This window comes from Monodon monoceros, unplaced genomic scaffold (assembly GCF_005190385.1).
Source record: "Monodon monoceros isolate NGI ecotype Baffin Bay Population unplaced genomic scaffold, NGI_Narwhal_1 Super_Scaffold_21, whole genome shotgun sequence".
In the NCBI taxonomy this organism is placed as follows: Eukaryota; Metazoa; Chordata; class Mammalia; order Artiodactyla; family Monodontidae; genus Monodon; species Monodon monoceros.
The window spans coordinates 136,770,364-136,790,361 of NW_021703778.1; the positions used below are offsets into that span (position 1 = coordinate 136,770,364).

The following is a 19,998-nucleotide window of genomic DNA, read 5'->3' on the forward strand; positions in this document are numbered from 1 at the left end:
TTTTCATTGAAGTATAGTTGATTTACAATACTGTGTTTCAGATGTACAGCATAGTGATTTTTTTTTGCAAATTATATACCATATAGGTTATTACAAGATATTGAATATAATTTAACCCTGTGCTATACAGTAGATCCTTGTTGCTTATCTATTTTATGTATAGTAGTTTGTTAAACCCACATTCCTAATTTGTCCCTCCCTTCCTCCCTATCCAATTTGGTAACCATAAGTTTGTTTTCTGTACTGAAACAAACTCACAGATATGGACATATGTTTTTAATTCTCTTGGGTAAATACCTAAGAGTGAAATTGCAGGGTCATATAATTACTCTGCTTATATTTTGAGGAAGTGCCAAACTGTTTTCCAAAGACACTGCACTATTTTACATTCCCATTAGCAATGTTTGAGAATTCCAATTTCTCCATATCCTCACCAACACTTGTCATTGTCCGTCTTTTTTTTTTTTTTTTTTTTGGCGGTACGCAGGCCTCTCACTGTTGTGGCCTCTCCCGTTGCGGAGCACAGGCTCCGGACGCGCAGGCTCAGCGGCCATGGCTCATGGGCCCATACGCTCCGCGGCATGTGGGATCCTCCCAGACCGGGGCACGAACCTGCGTCCCCTGCATCGGCAGGCGGACTCTCAACCACTGCGCCACCAGGGAAGCCCTGTCCGTCTTTTTTATCAGTCATCCTAGTGTGTGAAGTGATATCTCATTGTGGTTTTGATTTGCAGTTCTCTAATTGACAAATGATGTCATCTTTTCATGTGCTTCTTGGTCACTTGTATATCTTTTTTGGAGAAATGTCATTCAAATCCTTTGCCTATTTTAAAAATTGGGTTATTAATCTTTTGTTATTAAGTTGTGAGAGATTTCTATATATTCTAGATACTAGACCCTTATCAGATATTTTCCTCCCATTCTGTGGATTGTCTGTTTCCTTTTTTGATGGTATCCTTTGAGGCACAAAAGTTTTTGATTTTGATGGTCCATTTTATCTATTTTTTCTTTTGTTTGTGCTTTTGGTGTCATATATAAGAAATTATTGCCTAATCCAAAGTCACAAAGATTTATTCCTGTTTCCTTCTAAGAATTTTATAGTTTTAGCTCTTAGTTTATCCATTTTGAGTTAAGTTTTGTAAGTCTATTTTTTTTTTTTACCTTGAGATTTTTTTTTTGAGCAAGTTTAGGTTTACAGAAAAACTGGGGGAAAAATAGAGATATGCCCCCTAATCCCCTCCCCAACTCCCCCTATTAATTTTTGCATTAGTGTGATATTTATTACAATTGAGGAGCCAACATTGATACATTATTATTAACTAAAGTCCATAGTTTACATTAGGGCTCACTCTTTGTGTTGTACATCAAAGCATGTTATTTTAATATTATTATTTAATTTATTTATTTAATATTTAATATTATTTTAATATAAAACTGCATATTAATATGTGAAAGAAGCCAATCTGAAAAGGCTATTACTGTATGATTCCAACGATATGACATTCTGGAAAAGGCAAAACTATGGAGACAGTGAAAAGATCAGTGGTTGCCAGGGCCTTAGGGGGAAAGAGGGAGGCATAGGCAGAGCAAGGGGATTTTTAGGGCATTGAAATTATTTTGTATGATGCTATAATTGTGGATACACGTCATTATATATTTGTCAAGCCCATAGAGTATACAACACAAAGAGTGAACTCTAATGTAAACTATGGGTTTTGACTGATAATGATGCATCAGTGTTGGTTCAGCTATTGTAACAAATGTACTGCACAGGTGCAGGATGTTGATGGTGGTAGAGGCTATGTAAGGTTTGGGGAGAGGAGAGGTGGGGGAATGTGAGAACCCTCTATCCTTTTCCTCAATTTTACTGTGAAACTAAAACAGCTCTACAAAATTAAGTCTATTATATTTTTTAATGAAACATATTGATAATTTAATTGTCCCTTCTAGAGGAGTAAATTGTGGTATAATTATATAATGAAATACTATACATTAGATAACAAATGAATTAGATCTATAAATTATAAACAGGGATATATCTCAAAAACATAATGCTGAATCAAAGAAAAGCAATTGTTGAATGATACCATTGATGTATATTTAAAAGAACACATAAAATATTGTACACTGGTTATGGATATACAAATATGTGCATAAAGGTAAACAATGGACTGGAAGGACTCATAACAATTGCCTCTGCAAATCATGAGAGGAGATGGGAATATGGCAATGATTAAAAGAAGCTTAGGTTCATCTGTAAAGTTTTACTTCTTTTTAAAAATAAACTAAATCACTAATCATCAGGGAAATGCAAATCAAAATCACAATGAGATATCACCTCACACCTGTTAGAACGGCTATTATCAAAAAGACAAATAAAGATATACAGAAAAGGGAATCCTGTACACTGTTGGTGGCAATGTAAATTGGTGTAGCCACTATAGAAAACAGTATGTTAGTTGCTCAAGAATTTTAAAAAGGACTACTGTATGATCCAGCAATTTTACTTCTGGGTATTTACCCGAAAAAGGCAAAAACACTAACTTGAAAAGGTATCTGCACCCCCATGTTCATTGTAGCATTACTGATAATAGTTAAGACATGAAGCAACCTAAAAGCCCATCAATGGATGAGTGGATAAAGAAAATAAATACACGTATGTACACACACAATGAAATGTTATTTAGCCATATAAAAGAATGAAATCTTGCATTTGCGACAACATGGATGGAGCTTAAAGGCATTATGCTAAGTGAAATAAGTCAGACAGAGAAAGATGAACACCATATGATCTCATTTATATGTGGAATCTAAAAAACAAAAATACAAACCCATGGATACAGAGAATAGATTGGTGGTTGCCAGAGGTGGGGGGAGAAGAGTGGGCAAAATGGGTGAAGGTGGCCAAAAGGTACAAACTTCCAGTTATAAAATAAATAAGTCATGGGGATGTAACATACAGTATGGTGACTATGGTTAATAATACTGTATTATATACTTGAAAGTTGCTAAGACAGTAAATCTTAAAAGATATTATCATAAGAAAAGAATTGTAACTATGTGCAGTGACGGATGTTAACTAGGCGTATTATGGTGATAATTTCATAATATATACATATATCAAATCATGTGTACACTCAAAACTAATATAATGTTATTTGTCAATTATATCTCAATTTTATTTATTTTATATCTCAATTTTAAAAAGTAAAATACAATAGACTGGAAGCAAATATGACAAAATACCAAGGGTAGTTCATTCTAAGTAATGGGAATATAGATATTTATTATATTTTTTTAACTTTTCTGTAATTGTTATAAATTCTCAAATAAAACACGGAATGGGTGGTGAGGAAGTGAAGACAATACACAGACAATTCGCAAGAAGCTGAGAACAGAGACATGAGGCAGACCATGTTTGTGTGCTCTTGGCAGCAGTTTAGTAGATAGGGAAAAGTCCATGTTTCAGGATAAAAAAGATAACTCCAGGAGAGAAATTCTCTATGAACTCCAATATATATCATTAACTGGAAAAAAAAGAGGGGAGCAATTTGCAGAACAATATGTACAACATCCTGCTTTTGTTTAGAAAACCCAACTTTTATAAAACACAATTATGTATTTCAACACGTGTGAATATATACATACAAAAGAAAAAAAAAAAAAACCCTCCAAATGGCAACACTGGTTACTTCTGGGAGGAGAATGCAATTGTTATAATGGTCAAATAGGACTTCTGCTTTTCTTGTATTTGAATTTTTTTACACCACCAAGGTATCCATATATATCTCATGTAATTTTTTTGGCAAGTTAACTTCTCATTTCTGTGAAAAAATTTCACTGTAAGAAAACAGCTGACTGACATTCAATAACCTCATGTTTTCTAACAGAACTTTTGAAACATTTTTTAAATGCCTTACTGCAATGAGCACTGTTGAAATTTTAGAAATGTTCTCATGAACAAAGGTAGTGATTTTATGTTCTGCTTATTTTATTTTTAAAAAATATAACTTGATAATGTGCTCTGCAATTTTTAAATGTCTTGAATTTATTACAAGGGTCTTATTTTCTAAAATACAACATGAATCTTCAATGTTCATACGAGATTTATGCTTGTAATGAGGCAGTTTTACATTCTTTATCAAGCATTCTCTTCTCTGTTTTTTCTTTTAGTTCTGATTGAGATTCCCAAAGGGAATTTTCTTCTTTCTCTTTCTCTCTCTTTTTCATTTACTGTTCATCTCCACAGCTAGCAAGATTTGTTGAATGAACTATAGAATTACTGAGGTCTTTGGCGTCTACCCTGTCCTTGCCCCCCTCCCTTTATTTTTTAAAGAACCATCTGTTTAGGGTGATTACAGTTCACAGCTATTTGGATAGTAGGCTGGATTAGGTAATGCCTAGTGGTCACTTTAAACCTTGTGATTCAAACAAGAATTATAACGGAGACTTATAACCTCTTATTATGACCCTTTTAAAGCTATTATCTCATTGTTTCTCTTTGGAGAAACTTGAAACTTTCTTAGACGGGTGTCTACAAACTTTTTACGGACAGGACAAGATAGGTTCCTTCGACTCTATTCCCTCAGTGAAAAGGGAGTAAAATTTTTTCCGTTAAATTTCAGTATCCTCATAAAACCAATAGAAATATTCCCTTTGTTTTTGCATGCTTCGTCTAATACAGTTTATTAAATTTTAGTGTTGAAAGGGATCTTAGAGAACATCAAGTCCAACGTCTTCATTTTATATGTGAGGACGTGGTGTTTCACGAAGACGGAGCTAGTGCCTAAAGGTATACAGCAAATTATAGTCAAAGACAAAACAAAGTCAAAACCAAAATTCTGCTCTTCTGACGTCATCTGTAACATACTGGCTTGAGTCTGTTTCTTTTATTCAACATACTTGTTTTGTTGTATTTACTGGAGAAAACAGACACAGAATGGGAACACAAAAGTCAATACCAGTTTGGCACCAGCATCTTCATGCAGAATGGAATTCATACACAAAAATTTTCACAAGGATGAACAAGAGTTCTGTAAAAAATGAAGAGTTCTTTATCAGGGTCAGGATTTGAGAGAAACCACTGCTTGCGAGCTGGGAATCTGAAGTCAGCTTTATGATAGACTTGCAAGGGCAAGAATAAGAATGTAACATATTATGACATGGAACACCTTAAAGTCCCCCAAAACAAAATTCTATGATCTTTCTGTTCTACTTACAAAACCATCTCATGGAAAAGTCGCCAAATGGTTCTTTGAATGAGAGTTTCAAGTGAATGATATGGAATGGCTATACTTGCAGATCTGCACTGTCTAGTAACATGTTTGAGGGCTAACTGGAAGGTAAATATAAGACAATATAGTTATTATGTCCTTTTAAAATAGGTAATAGACACACGTACACACTTCTAATGAGGAAGCTAAGAGCCCTCCTGAACAATAATGTTGAATCAGAAAAATCAGGTGCTCATGGGTGTATTGTGGATTATCTGACATATATAGAACATATTTATGGTGTCTCTGTGATTCTACTAGCAAACATCCTTCCTACACTCACCCCACAATCCATGTCTCAAGCAGTTGGGGTTGATCAGATGTGTGATAGGTTCTGACTTCAAACCAAAGAAGAAAGTTTAGTCTCAAGTATGGTGGGATAGGAGGTAAATTGAAGAACACCAACATTACTCCCAGAGCATGTCTAGAAATCCCAGTGCATCCCCTGGGAGGTAGTCCTTGTCGTGGAACACATGAAAGGCCTGCAAACTTTGCAGTCCTCATGCTGCATTCCTTAGGGTCGTTCACGGGGTTCTTGGTGTGCCATTATTTGCTTTACAACCCTCTAGTGAGGGTGGAAGGTTGGGGGCGTATAACTTCACATTCAAAGTTCTCCTAAGTCACTTGGGGCTCCTTTAAATAACTGCAGCTGTAGCAGTCATGATCTCATGTCACCAAAGTTCAAGGCCTTGGGCTTCTTCATATAAAATCCAGGATTAATAATAAAAAATTGCCTTGCTTCTCTTCTCAATAAGTAAACAAGACTTAAAGCTAAACACACAACTCTCTTCATCACAGATTAAAAATATATCCTTATTTATTGAACAAACAATAGTTTTGGTTACCTTCAAGTTGGGTGTAATTTCATCCACAAGCAATAAATAGTGCAGCTCTTCTACTGGTAAAGAAAGGCAACATCCACTATTACCGTTGTTTACTGAACAATTTAACAAACTTCTCAGCTTTACATTCTACCACTCCCTTCCAGGTACCTTGATGCTCCAGACAAACTGCAATCCATTTGTTTGCCAAACAGGTCTAATACATCCCATTTCCATGTTTTGGTTCATCCGATTACTTCTACCTAAAATGTATCCTCTGTCCCATCACACTGCTCTTAGCCCACTGAAATTTTATTTCACTTATTTCATTCGTTCATTTATTTCAACAATGCATCATAAAGTTACAATCTGCCTAAGTATTTAAGAAGACTGCACATGATATCTGCTAATAATATTATAATTTATGCACTTGGTAAGAAATTGCCATATATGAGCTCTAAGATGCCAGATACATCTAAAGTATTTTGTAATTCTTACCATATGACCCAGCAATCCCACTCCTGGGCATATTATCCAGACAAAACTAAGATTCAAAGAGATACATGCACCCCTATGTTCATAGCAGTACTATTCACAATAGCCAAGACATGGAAACCCCCTAAATGTCCATTGACAGATGAATGGATAAAGACGATGTGGTACATATATACAGTAGAATACTATTCAGACATAAAAAAGAGAACAAAATAATGCCATTTGCAGCAACATGGATGCAACTAGAGATTATCATACTAAGTGAAGTCAGAAAGACAAAGACAAATACCATATATCACTTATATGTGGAGTCCAAAATATGACACAAATGAACCTATCTATGAAACAGAAACAAAATCAGGGACATTTGAATAGACTGGTGGTTGCCAAGGGGGAGGGGGGTGGGAGAGGGTAGGAGTGGGAGTTTGGGATTAGCAGTGCAAATAGAATGGATAAACAACAAGGTCCTACTGTATAGCACAGGGAACTATATTCAGTATCCTGTGATAAACCATAATGGAAAAGAATATGAAAAAGAATGTGTATGTATATATACACATATATATATATATATAAAAAACTGAGTCACTTTTCTGTACAGCAATTAACACAACATTGTAATTCAACTCTACTTCAATAAAAAATAGATTAAAAAAATAAAGTATTTTGTAAATCTACGATTAGCCTTAACATATATAACATAGTTGGAAAATGTAGACAACTTATTTTTAGAAAAGGAAGAAAAATATTTCAGATATAAATGTCATGTTTGGGTTACAATTAATTAATGATATTTATAAATTAAGTTATATGTTAATTAAAAAAATTTACAGCTTGTATCCATGAATAATTTAAATAAGATTTTGGGAATATACTGCCAAGAGAAAGAAATATTTTTAAAATATTTATTTTGTAAAGCTACTTGAAACGTTTTGCAGAGTGGAAATGTTGAGGGACTATAACTTCTTTTTTTTCTCTTACTTTTTCAAGTTTGTCATCACAGCATTTCAATCAGAAATTAGCAAAAGTAACACCACCATTAAAATGAGTTTGGTGAATTTTATCCCTTAAGTCAGCCCAGATAAAAGCAGGGAGGGGGACACTGGGGGAACTTTAAATATTAGGGGAATTAGAATCCACTTTATTGTCACCAACCCCAGTTGAGTCCCATAAGTCTGGGCCTGGAGACATTTGGAATCCAGGGGAGTCTCTGTGCTTAAGTAAAAAAATTGATATTTAAGCCCTGACTATATCTCATCTACGTTTTAATTACAAATATCACTTTAATTATAAAAATCACAGATTGTGAAGTAGTTGGTTATGTGAAAGATTAAAGATCAAACTGTACAAAGTAATATTCTCAAGAACATATTTATATAGCTTATTACTAGAAACTAAAGTTATATCCCCATATATGCAGAATATTTTCTTCTCAGATTTTATTTTAATTCCAAAGAAAATAACATCTTAAAACTTATTTGGATACAAATCACATTCTATACAATGGGGTATTATAGTAATTACATGTAAAACATTTCAAGAATCTAAATGATTATCCTTTAAATATTTGCATGAAAAGTGACAAAATTTTTACTAGATGAATTGGATGCATTTATTTACAATCTAAACCTTTAAAACAGCTAGAACAAGAAGTAAAATGTAGACTATTACATAATTTTAAACTTTTTTAGATCACCGATCTCTCTGAGAAGCTGATGGAAATTGTAGAATTTTTCACCCAGATAAATACACATACTGAAGCCTGTCTAGGGACTGGGTATTCATTCAATATATATTATTATGCGTGCTCTGTCCCAGGGATCCAGAAGTAAATAGAGGCACAAGCCACTTTTCCTCATAGAGCTTACATCGTGGAGATGAAGATAGAAAATTTAAGAAAATAATACATAAATAATCACAGGTTGTGGTATGTGCTACAATGGATTTCAGTTATGAGAACCCCTAATTTAGGACAAGGGACAAACCTCAAATCTGAAGAGGTAATATTACCGTAGTAACTATTTTTTAAAAAGAGAATCCATTTTACATCTCATAAGAAAATGTCATTATGTAACAAAGGAAACTTTAAAAATATGTATTAAATCAAATATTGCAAACAGCATAATAGGTAAGTGTATGAACTTTTAAAACCTGAGATAATGGACTTTATGACATTTAAGGTTGAAATAAACCCAATGATGTTGTAGACATCATGATATAGTATACATCATAAAGCTATTTTAAAATTCACTTGGCTTTTAGAAAATGACAGGAAAATACCCTTTAAAAACACACTTTAGATTTCTGTCATATCCTGTCACTTACAGTACTAGGAGCTAGGCTTTTTAGACATCCATGGAAAGTGCACCAAGACTAAACATGATGAAAGGAAAAAAGGACAAATTAGCAGATACCAGATAGTTGAGGTTAAAAAGTTAGTGTTTATTTCTGTAAACATTTTTATTTAAAAAATATATTTCTTTTATTTTTCTTTGAATTTTCCCTCCTGTGTGTCTCACAAGGAAGGCATGGCATGCTTTGTTTATAAAGATTTGTAGTGGTCTGGTGTGCTTAAAAATGAAGAACTTTCTAAAATGTCCTTTGTAATTAGCATGTTAAAACTTATTTTTATTGTGCTATGTATAGCCTATGTAACCACCATTAAAATCCAAGTATAAAAGTTATTTAAAATTCAAGTTTAAAAGTTTTCTTTTTTTTTTTTTTTTTTTGCTGTACGCGGGCCTCTCACTGCTGTGGCCTCTCCCACTGCGGAGCACAGGCTCCGGACGCGCAGGCTCAGCGGCCATGGCTCACGGGCCAAGCCGCTCCGCCGCACGCGGGATTCCCCCAGACCGGGGCACGAACCCGCGTCCCCTGCACCGACAGGCGGACTCCCAACCACTGCGCCACCAGGGAAGCCCTAAAAGTTTTCTTTTTAACTTATGTATATAACTGCAAAAACTGGAAGAACATGACCAAAATTTGACAAAATAATAGCATAGTAACATCCACTACATCAAATTACTTTCTCAAACTATTGCCTCTTTCCTTTCTCAAAATAATCTTCACAGCAAACAACAAAAACTCCCTTCAGAAAAACTAATTCAGCTATAAAGTTGCATTTTAAAAACTGGGCCTTATTGATGTCCAGATTAAACAGTTTGGTTTTAAATCTAGAGTAAACATTCTTCATTAACAAGAATGAAATTGCTTTGGCAATAAAAAATCTTTGCATATAAAATTGTGTGATTATACACAATTTTACTCAAAATAAAAACATTTTAACATTTACTCATCTTTATCAAACATTTTATGAAAATCTGCCTTTAAATTATACTCATATCACTGAATTAATTTTTATGTTGTCTTTGAAAGACACATTTAATAAACATTACTTGTAAAGAAAGCTAGTAGATAAAATTAAGTTACATAAATCTACTATATTAGCATTGCTTTATATTAGGTCTTATAATGACTTTCAGGAAGCCCTAGTTTTTGCAGTTCACATGTCATGGCACTTTATAATTACAAAATGAAATGTCCATATGTTTATTTTGCTTGTAAAAGTACCTGTTCTTTGTATTATGATTAATTCCTGGATTAATGGATTAACAGCCAACTACCTACAATACTCAGTCGTGGATTTTACTGAAACATGTTTTATGCATAAGTTTTAAAAATAAAGTTATGAAACTTTTCACTAAAAGCACAGTGTCAGAATGATCATATATAGAGTCCAAAGCAGTTTGAACCTTAAAGAATTTCTTCCATGTCTTCTATTTCTAAAAACAGTACTTATATTGAATAAAATGCTTCACAGGAAAAGACTGCTAGAATGAAAATGCTAGATATATTTTATAAATCTCTACCAGACAATACAGAAACAAATGCATAGAAGGCAAACAAAACACCCTCCAATCTTGAATTTGGCCTTTATTTTAAAATACATTTAGCATGGAACTATCATAGGACAGAAAATAATAAATCACAAAGAAATGGAATATTTTTGAATACCTTTTAAGCTAGATATAAAAATTAATAAGATAGCATATACTCAAATTATGGGAAGTAGTCCCTAAAATTTGATTCAGTGAACACATTTTGAAAGAAAAGTTCTTTGCACATTTTCCAACGTACCGATATGTTCCTAAGTGCCTTGGTTTTCTGTTAACTAATAGGTAAATGTCGAAAATTTAGTTGTTTTACTTACAATTATCAGATTCACTATTGGCAAAAATTACCACGTCCCTAAATTCTCAATCATAATTATAAAAATATGAGCTCAAATAGTTATGCTGCCCAAAATAGAAACATCTTAAGTTGATACCTCCGGATAATCAGACAGATATTGCACTAAGTCAGTAATTCCATACCTGATGCTCATTTACATGGAAAGTTAATTCTCTTCTTTATGAAAAACTTACTACAAATAAACTTAATGTTAACCTAATTACAATTACACTTCAAAATATAAAGGCACGAACAGAATAAAGAATAGTTTAATATTTATACTCAAATATTCCACCATGAAAATAACAAAAGGTTGAAAAAAATAATAGAACCTAAAATGCTGATACTTTAAAATTTTATAATTTACCACAGTAGCTAATAAATGGTATTAAAAGTTAACACTGCTAAACCCAATCATTTCCAAATAATTTAGAAAAATGGTTTGTTTACATATGAAATGTGCATTGTCCCATCTATAAAGTTCAATTACAGTTCCATTCATTGGAAATATCTACCTGTAGTATAAACGATCAAGACAATGTACAAAAAATATATCTTGTTCCTATAACTTACAATGCACAGAAAAATACCTACAAAAATGGAAATATTTATCCATTTAGGTTCCCAATAAATTAGTGAGAAAGTTTAGTCCATTCCACATTTCTTTCTAAACAAAGGCTAAAGAACTGAAGGTGGTTTACTGCTAGCCCTGTTAGCTTGACAGATATTTTTTAAAATATTTGTCTGATTATATGTAACTTAAGATAAAGTTAGTCTTATTTTTATATCACAGTATACATGGCATTTCTTAATTCAGCAACAGAAAGGCACAATTAGCAAGCAATAAAATTCAGTACCTGAATTATTAAACTAATGTCCAGAACAAGTGCAAATAAAGTACATTCAACACAGTGTACAGAACTGGGAAACAAAAAAAAGGAATTCAAAAACTAATTTTTCTGAAAATTTGGTCCATTAAAAATGCCTCCTATGTTCAACATCATGAGTAACATGAAAGGTGATGGCAGTATAAAAAGAGGCAGGAAATCAATATGTGGTAGCATACGAATTCTGGTCTAGTAATTATGCAATTTGATTAGGAAATGGCTCCCATAGTAAATAAACATTAAATATATCTGTTAATAACAACATACCTGTATTAAGTCCAAATACACAGGCACAACTGTTTGCATATTATTATTGATTTTATAATACACCCCCATGGTTTTAAAAAAAACTTAGATATATTATTTTATATATAACATATATTAGATACATAATTATATATTATGTTCCTTAATATATATTATATATAACTTGAATCCATAACAGCATAAAACTCTCCAAATATTACATGAACATTCCAAATGGATACTTATCATTTTCTCAATGTTGAAATAGCTCAGCTCACCTAAAACAATAACTGGATGTGCAATGATAAAATGCACTGACTCCTATGAATTTACTTAAATAATTATTTAAGTTAAATTCCTGCAAAAGCCTAACTCTGATTTGGCTTTTAACTAGAATATGGTTTTAGATATCAGTAACTGATACCCTCCTTTCTTATCGTAAACAGTATTTCTCCATCAAGAGATACCAATAAAGAAAAATATGTAAGGAACAAAAAATGTGATCGAGAAACCAACCATTCCATAGGTAATATACCGATAAGGAAGTTCAACTTCCATGTGCTGTCTTGCTTTTCGAACATCATCACATGGTATATTGAAGATTTTACAGGCTAAAGGAATAGTGATCCTTTTCATTATATCTCTGACTACTAGTACAAACAACATCCCTACGAGAATCCGCAATATGGCTTTTCCAAACAGAGTCACTGAAATGGGGGGCCTAGGTAAAGGTAATATATCCAGAGGAGGATCTAATATTAGACCCATTTTATAGGTAAAATGAGATCCACATGCAATCCCAGCACCACTTCCTAGAATCTCAGCTGTGTCTCCCCGGGATGTACTCCAAGTGTCTAGAGTGAAAGAAAAGATCCCCAAGGCTAAATGAAGCCCGATGATGATTAATGGAGCATATTTGTGAGTTTGGTTGAAGTTGTCAATCAGGTCCACAAATGGATAGAAGATAGCTAAGATTAAAATGGTATATACGAATCCAGCAATAACATCCTGAGAAAAGAAGAAGGTAGAGTTGTTTAGTATAATACTTTTTTGGCATTTAAGGAAATATATATATACATATATATTTCACATTTCAATGTTAATAAATGTACATTTTTAAATATGTCACATTCTTAAAGTAAACTTTATATAATAGGTACTAAAAGCTGTTTTAATAATACTAAAAAGATTCATTGATGATAATAAAATGATTATGCTTTTATAGCTCTGCCCTTTTACAAATTAATACATATATGCTATACACAAATGTATATTCAAATGAACAATAAACTATGCTTAACGTATGTAGTGATTTCTGGGGAAAACAATATACAGCTGACCCTTAAACAACATGAGTTTGAATTGTGTGGATCCACTTAACTGCTGATTTTTTTCAATAGTAAACAGTAGTACAGTACTACATGATCCCCGTTGGTTGAATCTGAGGATGCAGAACCCCTGATACAAAGGAACTGCAGATACAGAGGAACCAAGTTTATGAAGGGCACTCTGTAACGATAGGTGGATTTTTGATTGTGCTGACCTCCGCGTTGTCCAAGGATCAACTGTACTTATTTTTCAAAGACTTCATCTTCATGCATTTAATATAATAATCACACATTTAAACACATAATTATTTCCATGACTAAAGAGGATACAAAGCCTGTTTTTCCTTTTCCCATTCATTCATTTATTCACTGAACAAATACTTATTGAGTACCTACATGTGCCTGACGCTATTTTAGGGGCTGAGGATACACTGCTTAATAAATGAAAAGATTCCTACAACCATAGAGCTTACATTTTAGTGGGGATGACTGACAATAATCATGTGAGTAAAAAATAGATAAATATTACAATTTCAGATTGTTATAAAGAAATTAAAACAAGACAATGGGATAGAATGATGAAAGACCCTATTAGAGTGATTAGGGAAACCTGTCTGAGGAGGTGACCCTTGAGCAGAAATCTGATTCCAAAAAAGAGTCAGCCCTATCTTTAGATCTAAGAAGAAGTGTCCCAGGTAGAGGGAATACCAAGTGCCAAGGCCTTGAGGCAGAAAAGAACCTAGTGAGTTCAAGGAACTGAGAGAAATTCCGTGTGGCTCAAATAGTGAGAAGAGTGATGTGATATGAGATCCAAGAGACAGACAGATGTCAAATCATGTAGATAGGGCCCCTGTAGGCTAGGTAAGAAGTTCAGATTTTATTTCAAAAGTGATAGGGAGCCTGAAAGATTCCCAAGTAGGAGTGTAATAAAATCTGATGGATATTTATAGAAAAACATTTCATCTGCTGTGTAGAGAATATATTATAGGGGTAAAGTATGGAAGACAGGAGACACTAGTGGGAGGCTACTGTAGTGGTTCACTCTAGATATGGTCCATATAAAGAGACGTACATAGATGGATTTAGTAAAATATTTTAAAATTAGAGTTGACGAACTTCAACTTGGTGATGATCTGAATGTAAGACAGAAGCAAAAGAAAAAGGGATCAAAAATGACTCCTACTCCTACTTTTAGGTACAAACAACTGGGTAGAAAATAGAAGATGGTTTATTGGAGGAAATAACACTATTATTAAAAGAACTTTCCTTTCTGAATCATTCCTGACATGAACAAAACTGTTTCAGAATTTCCACCTTAAAACAAACAAAACGAAACCCTGGGATCTAGTATCACTGAAAAATTTATCGGAAGAGTTGCTTATATTCACTGCCTCCACCTTCTCACTTCTTATTTTTTCCTAAACTCATCACTGCATTGAAACCACTCTTTTCATGGATACTAACTAGTGACCTTTATGCTGCCCAAAACAATGGTTACTTCTCAACAGCATTCAGTACAGTTAAGCACCAGAGTAGTTGCTTAATGTTTTTCTGTCCTAAGATTTTTATTATGTAATAGTTAGTACACAGAATAAGATACGTAAAGTATATGTGAAATTACAAAAAGAATATCTATGAAATCACTGCCCCAAAAAGAACTATAATATTACTAGTACTTTGAATCTATTGGTATGCTGTTTCCTAGTTCTATCACTCTGCATAAGCCTGAGTATTAGCTGAATAAATACCTGCTTTTAAAAACTGTTTTATCACATATCTCCAAACAAAACATTACCTAGTTTTGCTTCTTTCTGAGCTTTATAAAAATGTTAGGCAGTAAGCAGTCTCTTTTGATTTGCTTTTTACACTTAACATTAAGTTTTTAAGATTCATTCATCATATGTAGTTAGTTATAGGTCATTCACTGTCGCAACCATGTAATATTTTATTGTGTGGTTATACAATTTATCTATTTTCTCACTGATGGTCACTTAGGATGTTTTCAGCTTTTGGATTAGTTCATTGGTTATGGTTGAGCTTTCTTAATTGGTATATATTCTTAAACCAAGCAGCATTATAAACAATGCCTCTATGTTCTTTCTTTTTATGTTCCCATATGGGTCTATGAAAGTTTCTCCAGGACATATGCCTAGGAATGTAATGGCAGAATCATAGTATATGTGCACGTTCAATTTTACAAGACAATAAAAAATTTCCAAAATGTTTATAGAAATTTATATCCCATCAGTTGTTGGTATTTCTTGATGTTTTATTTGCATTTCCCTGATAATTAATTAAGCATTATTTCATATGTTTATGGACTGTTCCTTTTCTATACAATGTATATTTGAGTCTTTAAGGCAACTATTCCTTTGGATTTTCTTTTTCTTACTGATTTACATGGTTTTATATATATATATATATGATAACACATCAATTATATTTTTAGATGTATATTTCAGTATGACATAAAACATCCAATATTTGTTGTCCTCTGCTTTTCTTTTATAGCTCTATGAATAATAAACTTAGATTGCTACAAGCCTCTATACAAATCTGCCTCCTTTTCTGATTGAATTATTAATTATTTATAATATTATCCTGGATAAAAAGGCACATTTAATTTCCATGCTACAGAACCAGAAGGAAGAATGATTGAATTCAGGACATAAACATGGTGGCTATCATTGTAATATCAATTTAATGTACAATATTAAAATGTGTAAGTGGTTTTAAGCATTACAGCACAAAGTATGCAATAAAGAAAAGCTGACGTTAAAGGTAGCATAAAGAACTCAAAGTAGGAAATTTTCCAAAAAGAAACAGCAAATAATTTTAGATACTTATTAATTATAGATAACATATATGCCATAAAAGTTAATAATTACACATTTGAATGGAATGTTCATGGTTATCAAATTTACGGTAGAAGATATCAAATACCATAAATTCAATAAAGATTTCTTATGTTTTAAATCTGAAATTGTCTCCTTTTCATTTCTTCCAATCAGTAAATAAAACTAGAGAGGCTAGTGATTCGCTGAGGCTAGAATTCAAGACTTCTGCTGGCTCCTAGGGTTGTTTTTTTTTTAATTGTAACATATTTCAGGTGTTCTGCTTCTAATTCAACGTGTCAGTGATGCCAACAGGGTTTCTAACAAAATGTATTATTGGAATGCAATCCTTGATTATAAAGGCATTATTAGGGATGGATTTTGAAATTTTTATCTTTAATTAAAATTCAAATGTAATACATGTTCAGTACAGAAAAACTAGAAAATATAGATAAACAATAACAAGTAATTATTACCCAGAAATAACCACTATTAAAACTCTTGGTGTTTACTGTTCTGGATCTTTCTCTATAACATGTTTTCAGGATTTTTCCTGTCGTTTGGTTAGTTTGATTTTTATGTCTTGTTATAAAAATGGGTTTGAGAGGTACATTCTACTTTATGATCTCATAATACCTTTCTAAAAAGACTTTCCACATACAGAAAAATAAACTTTTAGTACAATTTTGGGTAAATGTAATTATAACATATTCATAATTTTACTAATGTAGAAACAAAAGAGTAATTTGTCAAGTACTTAATCTAGTAATTTAAAAATGGCTTGTGTTTCAAGAAATTTTTAGAGCTAGGTTTGATAATGAATAAAGGAAAAATGGGGACTTCCCCATTAAGTTACGACTCTGCACTCCCAATGGGTTCGATCCCGGTTGGGGAACTAAGATCCCGCATGCCGCATGGCACGGCCAAATAAATAAACAAACAAACAAATACATACATAAATAAATAGAGGAAAAATGGATGTGGTAACTCCTCTACTTTTCTGGGGATTAAGAAAATCTATTTAGGAAGGTAGGCAAATGTTAAAAATAAACTTAAGTGTTGCTCTTTGTGTTATAACAATAAAAACAAAGCATATGGAAAATACTCAACAAAGTGCTTGTTAATATAAATTATTTAGCCTACATTATTAGAACTTTCTTCTTAATGTTAATAAAGACATCTGCTTAGATAATATGGCATCTAAGCACCTATTAGCAACTTCTAGGGCATACTCTGCCTATAGTTCCATAGTAATTTCACAATAAACAATGAAGATACAAATTATGATTAAGAAAATAGTTCAAAATGCAGGTAACTACTGAAGCATTAAAATATAGGAAAAAGTGAAAATTGTGGGAATATATTAGATCCATAATGTAAAAAGGGGGGTTTATTATGACTATAATTTCATATATCAATTATCAAATGATAAAACCAATATATTATTGATTAGGAATAATTGTGCTTATAATACAGAAACATAATTTACAATGCTTGCAAGTCATCTGTGATTTTACTTTTAAAAGGAAAACAACTTGCAATGCTATACATAATAAAATTCAGTAGCTAGTCAGAATAAAACTGATAAAGACATTTTATGGGACAAGATCGTTTTTGAATAATTAGAAGATGGGCTGGGGAATTCCCTGGTGGTCCAGTGGTTAGGACTTGGTGTTCTCATTGCTGGGGCCCGGGTTCAATCCCTGGTCTGGGAACTAAGATCCCACAAGCCTCACAGTGCGGCCAAAAAAAAAGACCAAGGGTTATCGGACTCATGATTTGGTTGTCAGACTCATGATTTGAAAAATAATACATCAATATTGTTTTTACTTCAGCTGATTCAAGAACAGATGTTATCCAGTATCTAAACATGAACTGAACTCAGCTTGAATATTTAATTAATTCACTATACATTTCCTTTTTTTTAAGAACAGCATGGTTGAGATTACATATGCAATATATTAAGATTCTTATTCCTCTTTTATGATGATAATGAATCTAGGGATAATATTATCATTCATAGATGCATAACCTTTTGTTAGTTTTTTAGGTGCAATATTGCTAACTGGTAGTGGAAGGGAATAACTGTAACATGGCACAGAGATGGAAAATATTTTCTTGGGACTAATATTAGATTTGATATAAAAATGTGATACTTAGTCTATTATAAAACTAGTAGAGATTATCAGAAAGACAGAATTATATGCCAATTCATAATTTGCATTAATATAAATAATTATAAAAAATAAAACACAAATAGCTTGCTTCTTAACATAGCATTTGGCACTTCTGGAAATTTACTAGTGAAGGGGCAGCTGCTGGAAGCAAGCAATCTGAGGAAGAAGTAGAAACCCAATACTTCTACAGCTACGAAATAAGCTAATGAGACACTTTTATGAGTAGAAAAGTCTAAAAATGTGAACTTGTTAAGGACAAGAAAAATTTTATATAACCTATTATAAACTTTTGGATTCCATGAATTCATTTCTATCTCTCCATCTTTCTTCTGATCCTTTATCTACAAGATAATATATAATACATTCACAGAGTGTCATAAGAGACACCACACTAAATGCAAGGGATAGAGAGTTACTTTTCTCATGTTGCTTATTATCTAGAGGGGATGAAAGATAAAGAAAAAAGCAATAGCAATTTAGCATAAGTGCTATGCCAGAATTATGTTCAATACGCTCTGGGAGAAAGGCTACCTAACCAGTCTTGAGAAAGGAAAGATGGGGAAGGTAATGAGGCTTTAGGAGATAATGTTTTTTTGTGTGTCGTGAAGAACAGGAGAGGATAGTCAGTTAGGCAAAGAAAAGGGAAAGGGCATTCCATGTGGCGGTTAAGGCATTCCTGATGGTATTGGGATATGAAACACCCTTTGCATTTGAGAAAACATAAGTCATTCAGTATGGCATCATACTTGTGTTTTGGACAGTAAACTACAACAGGAGGCTAAACACTGTACGGAGCAGTGTCTTATTGGAAGTAGGGCTGCTAATTAAGAAGCTGCTGCAGTAATCTGGTTAAGAGATGGTACAGGCCAGAACTAGGAAATGTCAATGGGATGGAGGGGAAGGGAAGTGAGTAGGTGTGGCTGGCTGAAAGAGTACAGGGTCTCTGTGCTGCTGCTTTTGAAACTGAATTGCATTCTCAAAATAAAATATCTGATGTAAGCCCTAAAATACTGTCAGGAAAGAGAAGAAAACTAGAGTTTAATATTCAAATACAAGTGGCACCAGGACAGTTTTAAGTTCATTTAGCTTCTAGTCACTGGGTCCTCACTTATAAGCAGAGCTCCTTGCTGTCTGTATTTACATTGTTGGTTTTGACTCAGTGGTAGGAAAGGCATAGAAGACAATGAGAAAGAAAAGAAAAGTGAAAATGGAAGGAGGGAGAAATGTTATCCTGAGTATAATACTTGGTTATTGTGGGAACTGTTTGTATGAAATACGTGATAACTACATTAAAACTTTACAAAGCATCCTGTTTCTATTTTTGCAAAACAAAGAAGATTTACAGTAACTATATTTTCTCATTTAGGTTTCCAGTAAGTTTGAAAATGAGTAAAAATTATACAATTGCCTGTCGATTTTAGAAAAAAATAAAGCTCTATGAACACAATGTTTTCCTTACCAGAATGGAGTGCATGCCCATGTAAATTCTACTTAGGCAAACTAGAGAACACCAGCAGGGAATAAGAATCAGTCCATATATAAGAGGATACTAAAGGGAAAAAAAAGTAAAATTAGTTAAATAAATTAGGTTAAATATAAACAAGCAAATAAAAAATCACTATACTACAAAACTCCAGGAGAACAAGAACTATGTGTTTTTTACTCTCCGTTGTATTCCCAGCACCTAACCATAAGCATGGCACATAG

At 32.9% G+C, this 19,998-nt stretch overlaps 2 protein-coding genes across 2 annotated transcripts in view; both read right to left on the reverse strand.

Moving 5' to 3' along the window:
• The window catches only part of WDR89 (WD repeat domain 89), a 100,345-nt gene that overhangs the window by 54,825 nt on the left and 25,522 nt on the right, over positions 1-19,998 (reverse strand). The window lies entirely within an intron of this gene.
• SGPP1 (sphingosine-1-phosphate phosphatase 1) overlaps positions 10,505-19,998 on the reverse strand; it is a 35,779-nt gene continuing 26,285 nt past the window's right edge. Inside the window, exons 2-3 of the mRNA XM_029238927.1 lie at positions 19,751-19,840; positions 10,505-12,960 (exon numbers count right to left, since the gene is read on the reverse strand). Of these exons, the coding sequence (XP_029094760.1) occupies positions 12,409-12,960; positions 19,751-19,840 (642 nt within the window). The 3' untranslated portion in view covers positions 10,505-12,408. The remainder of the gene's footprint in view (positions 12,961-19,750; positions 19,841-19,998) is intronic.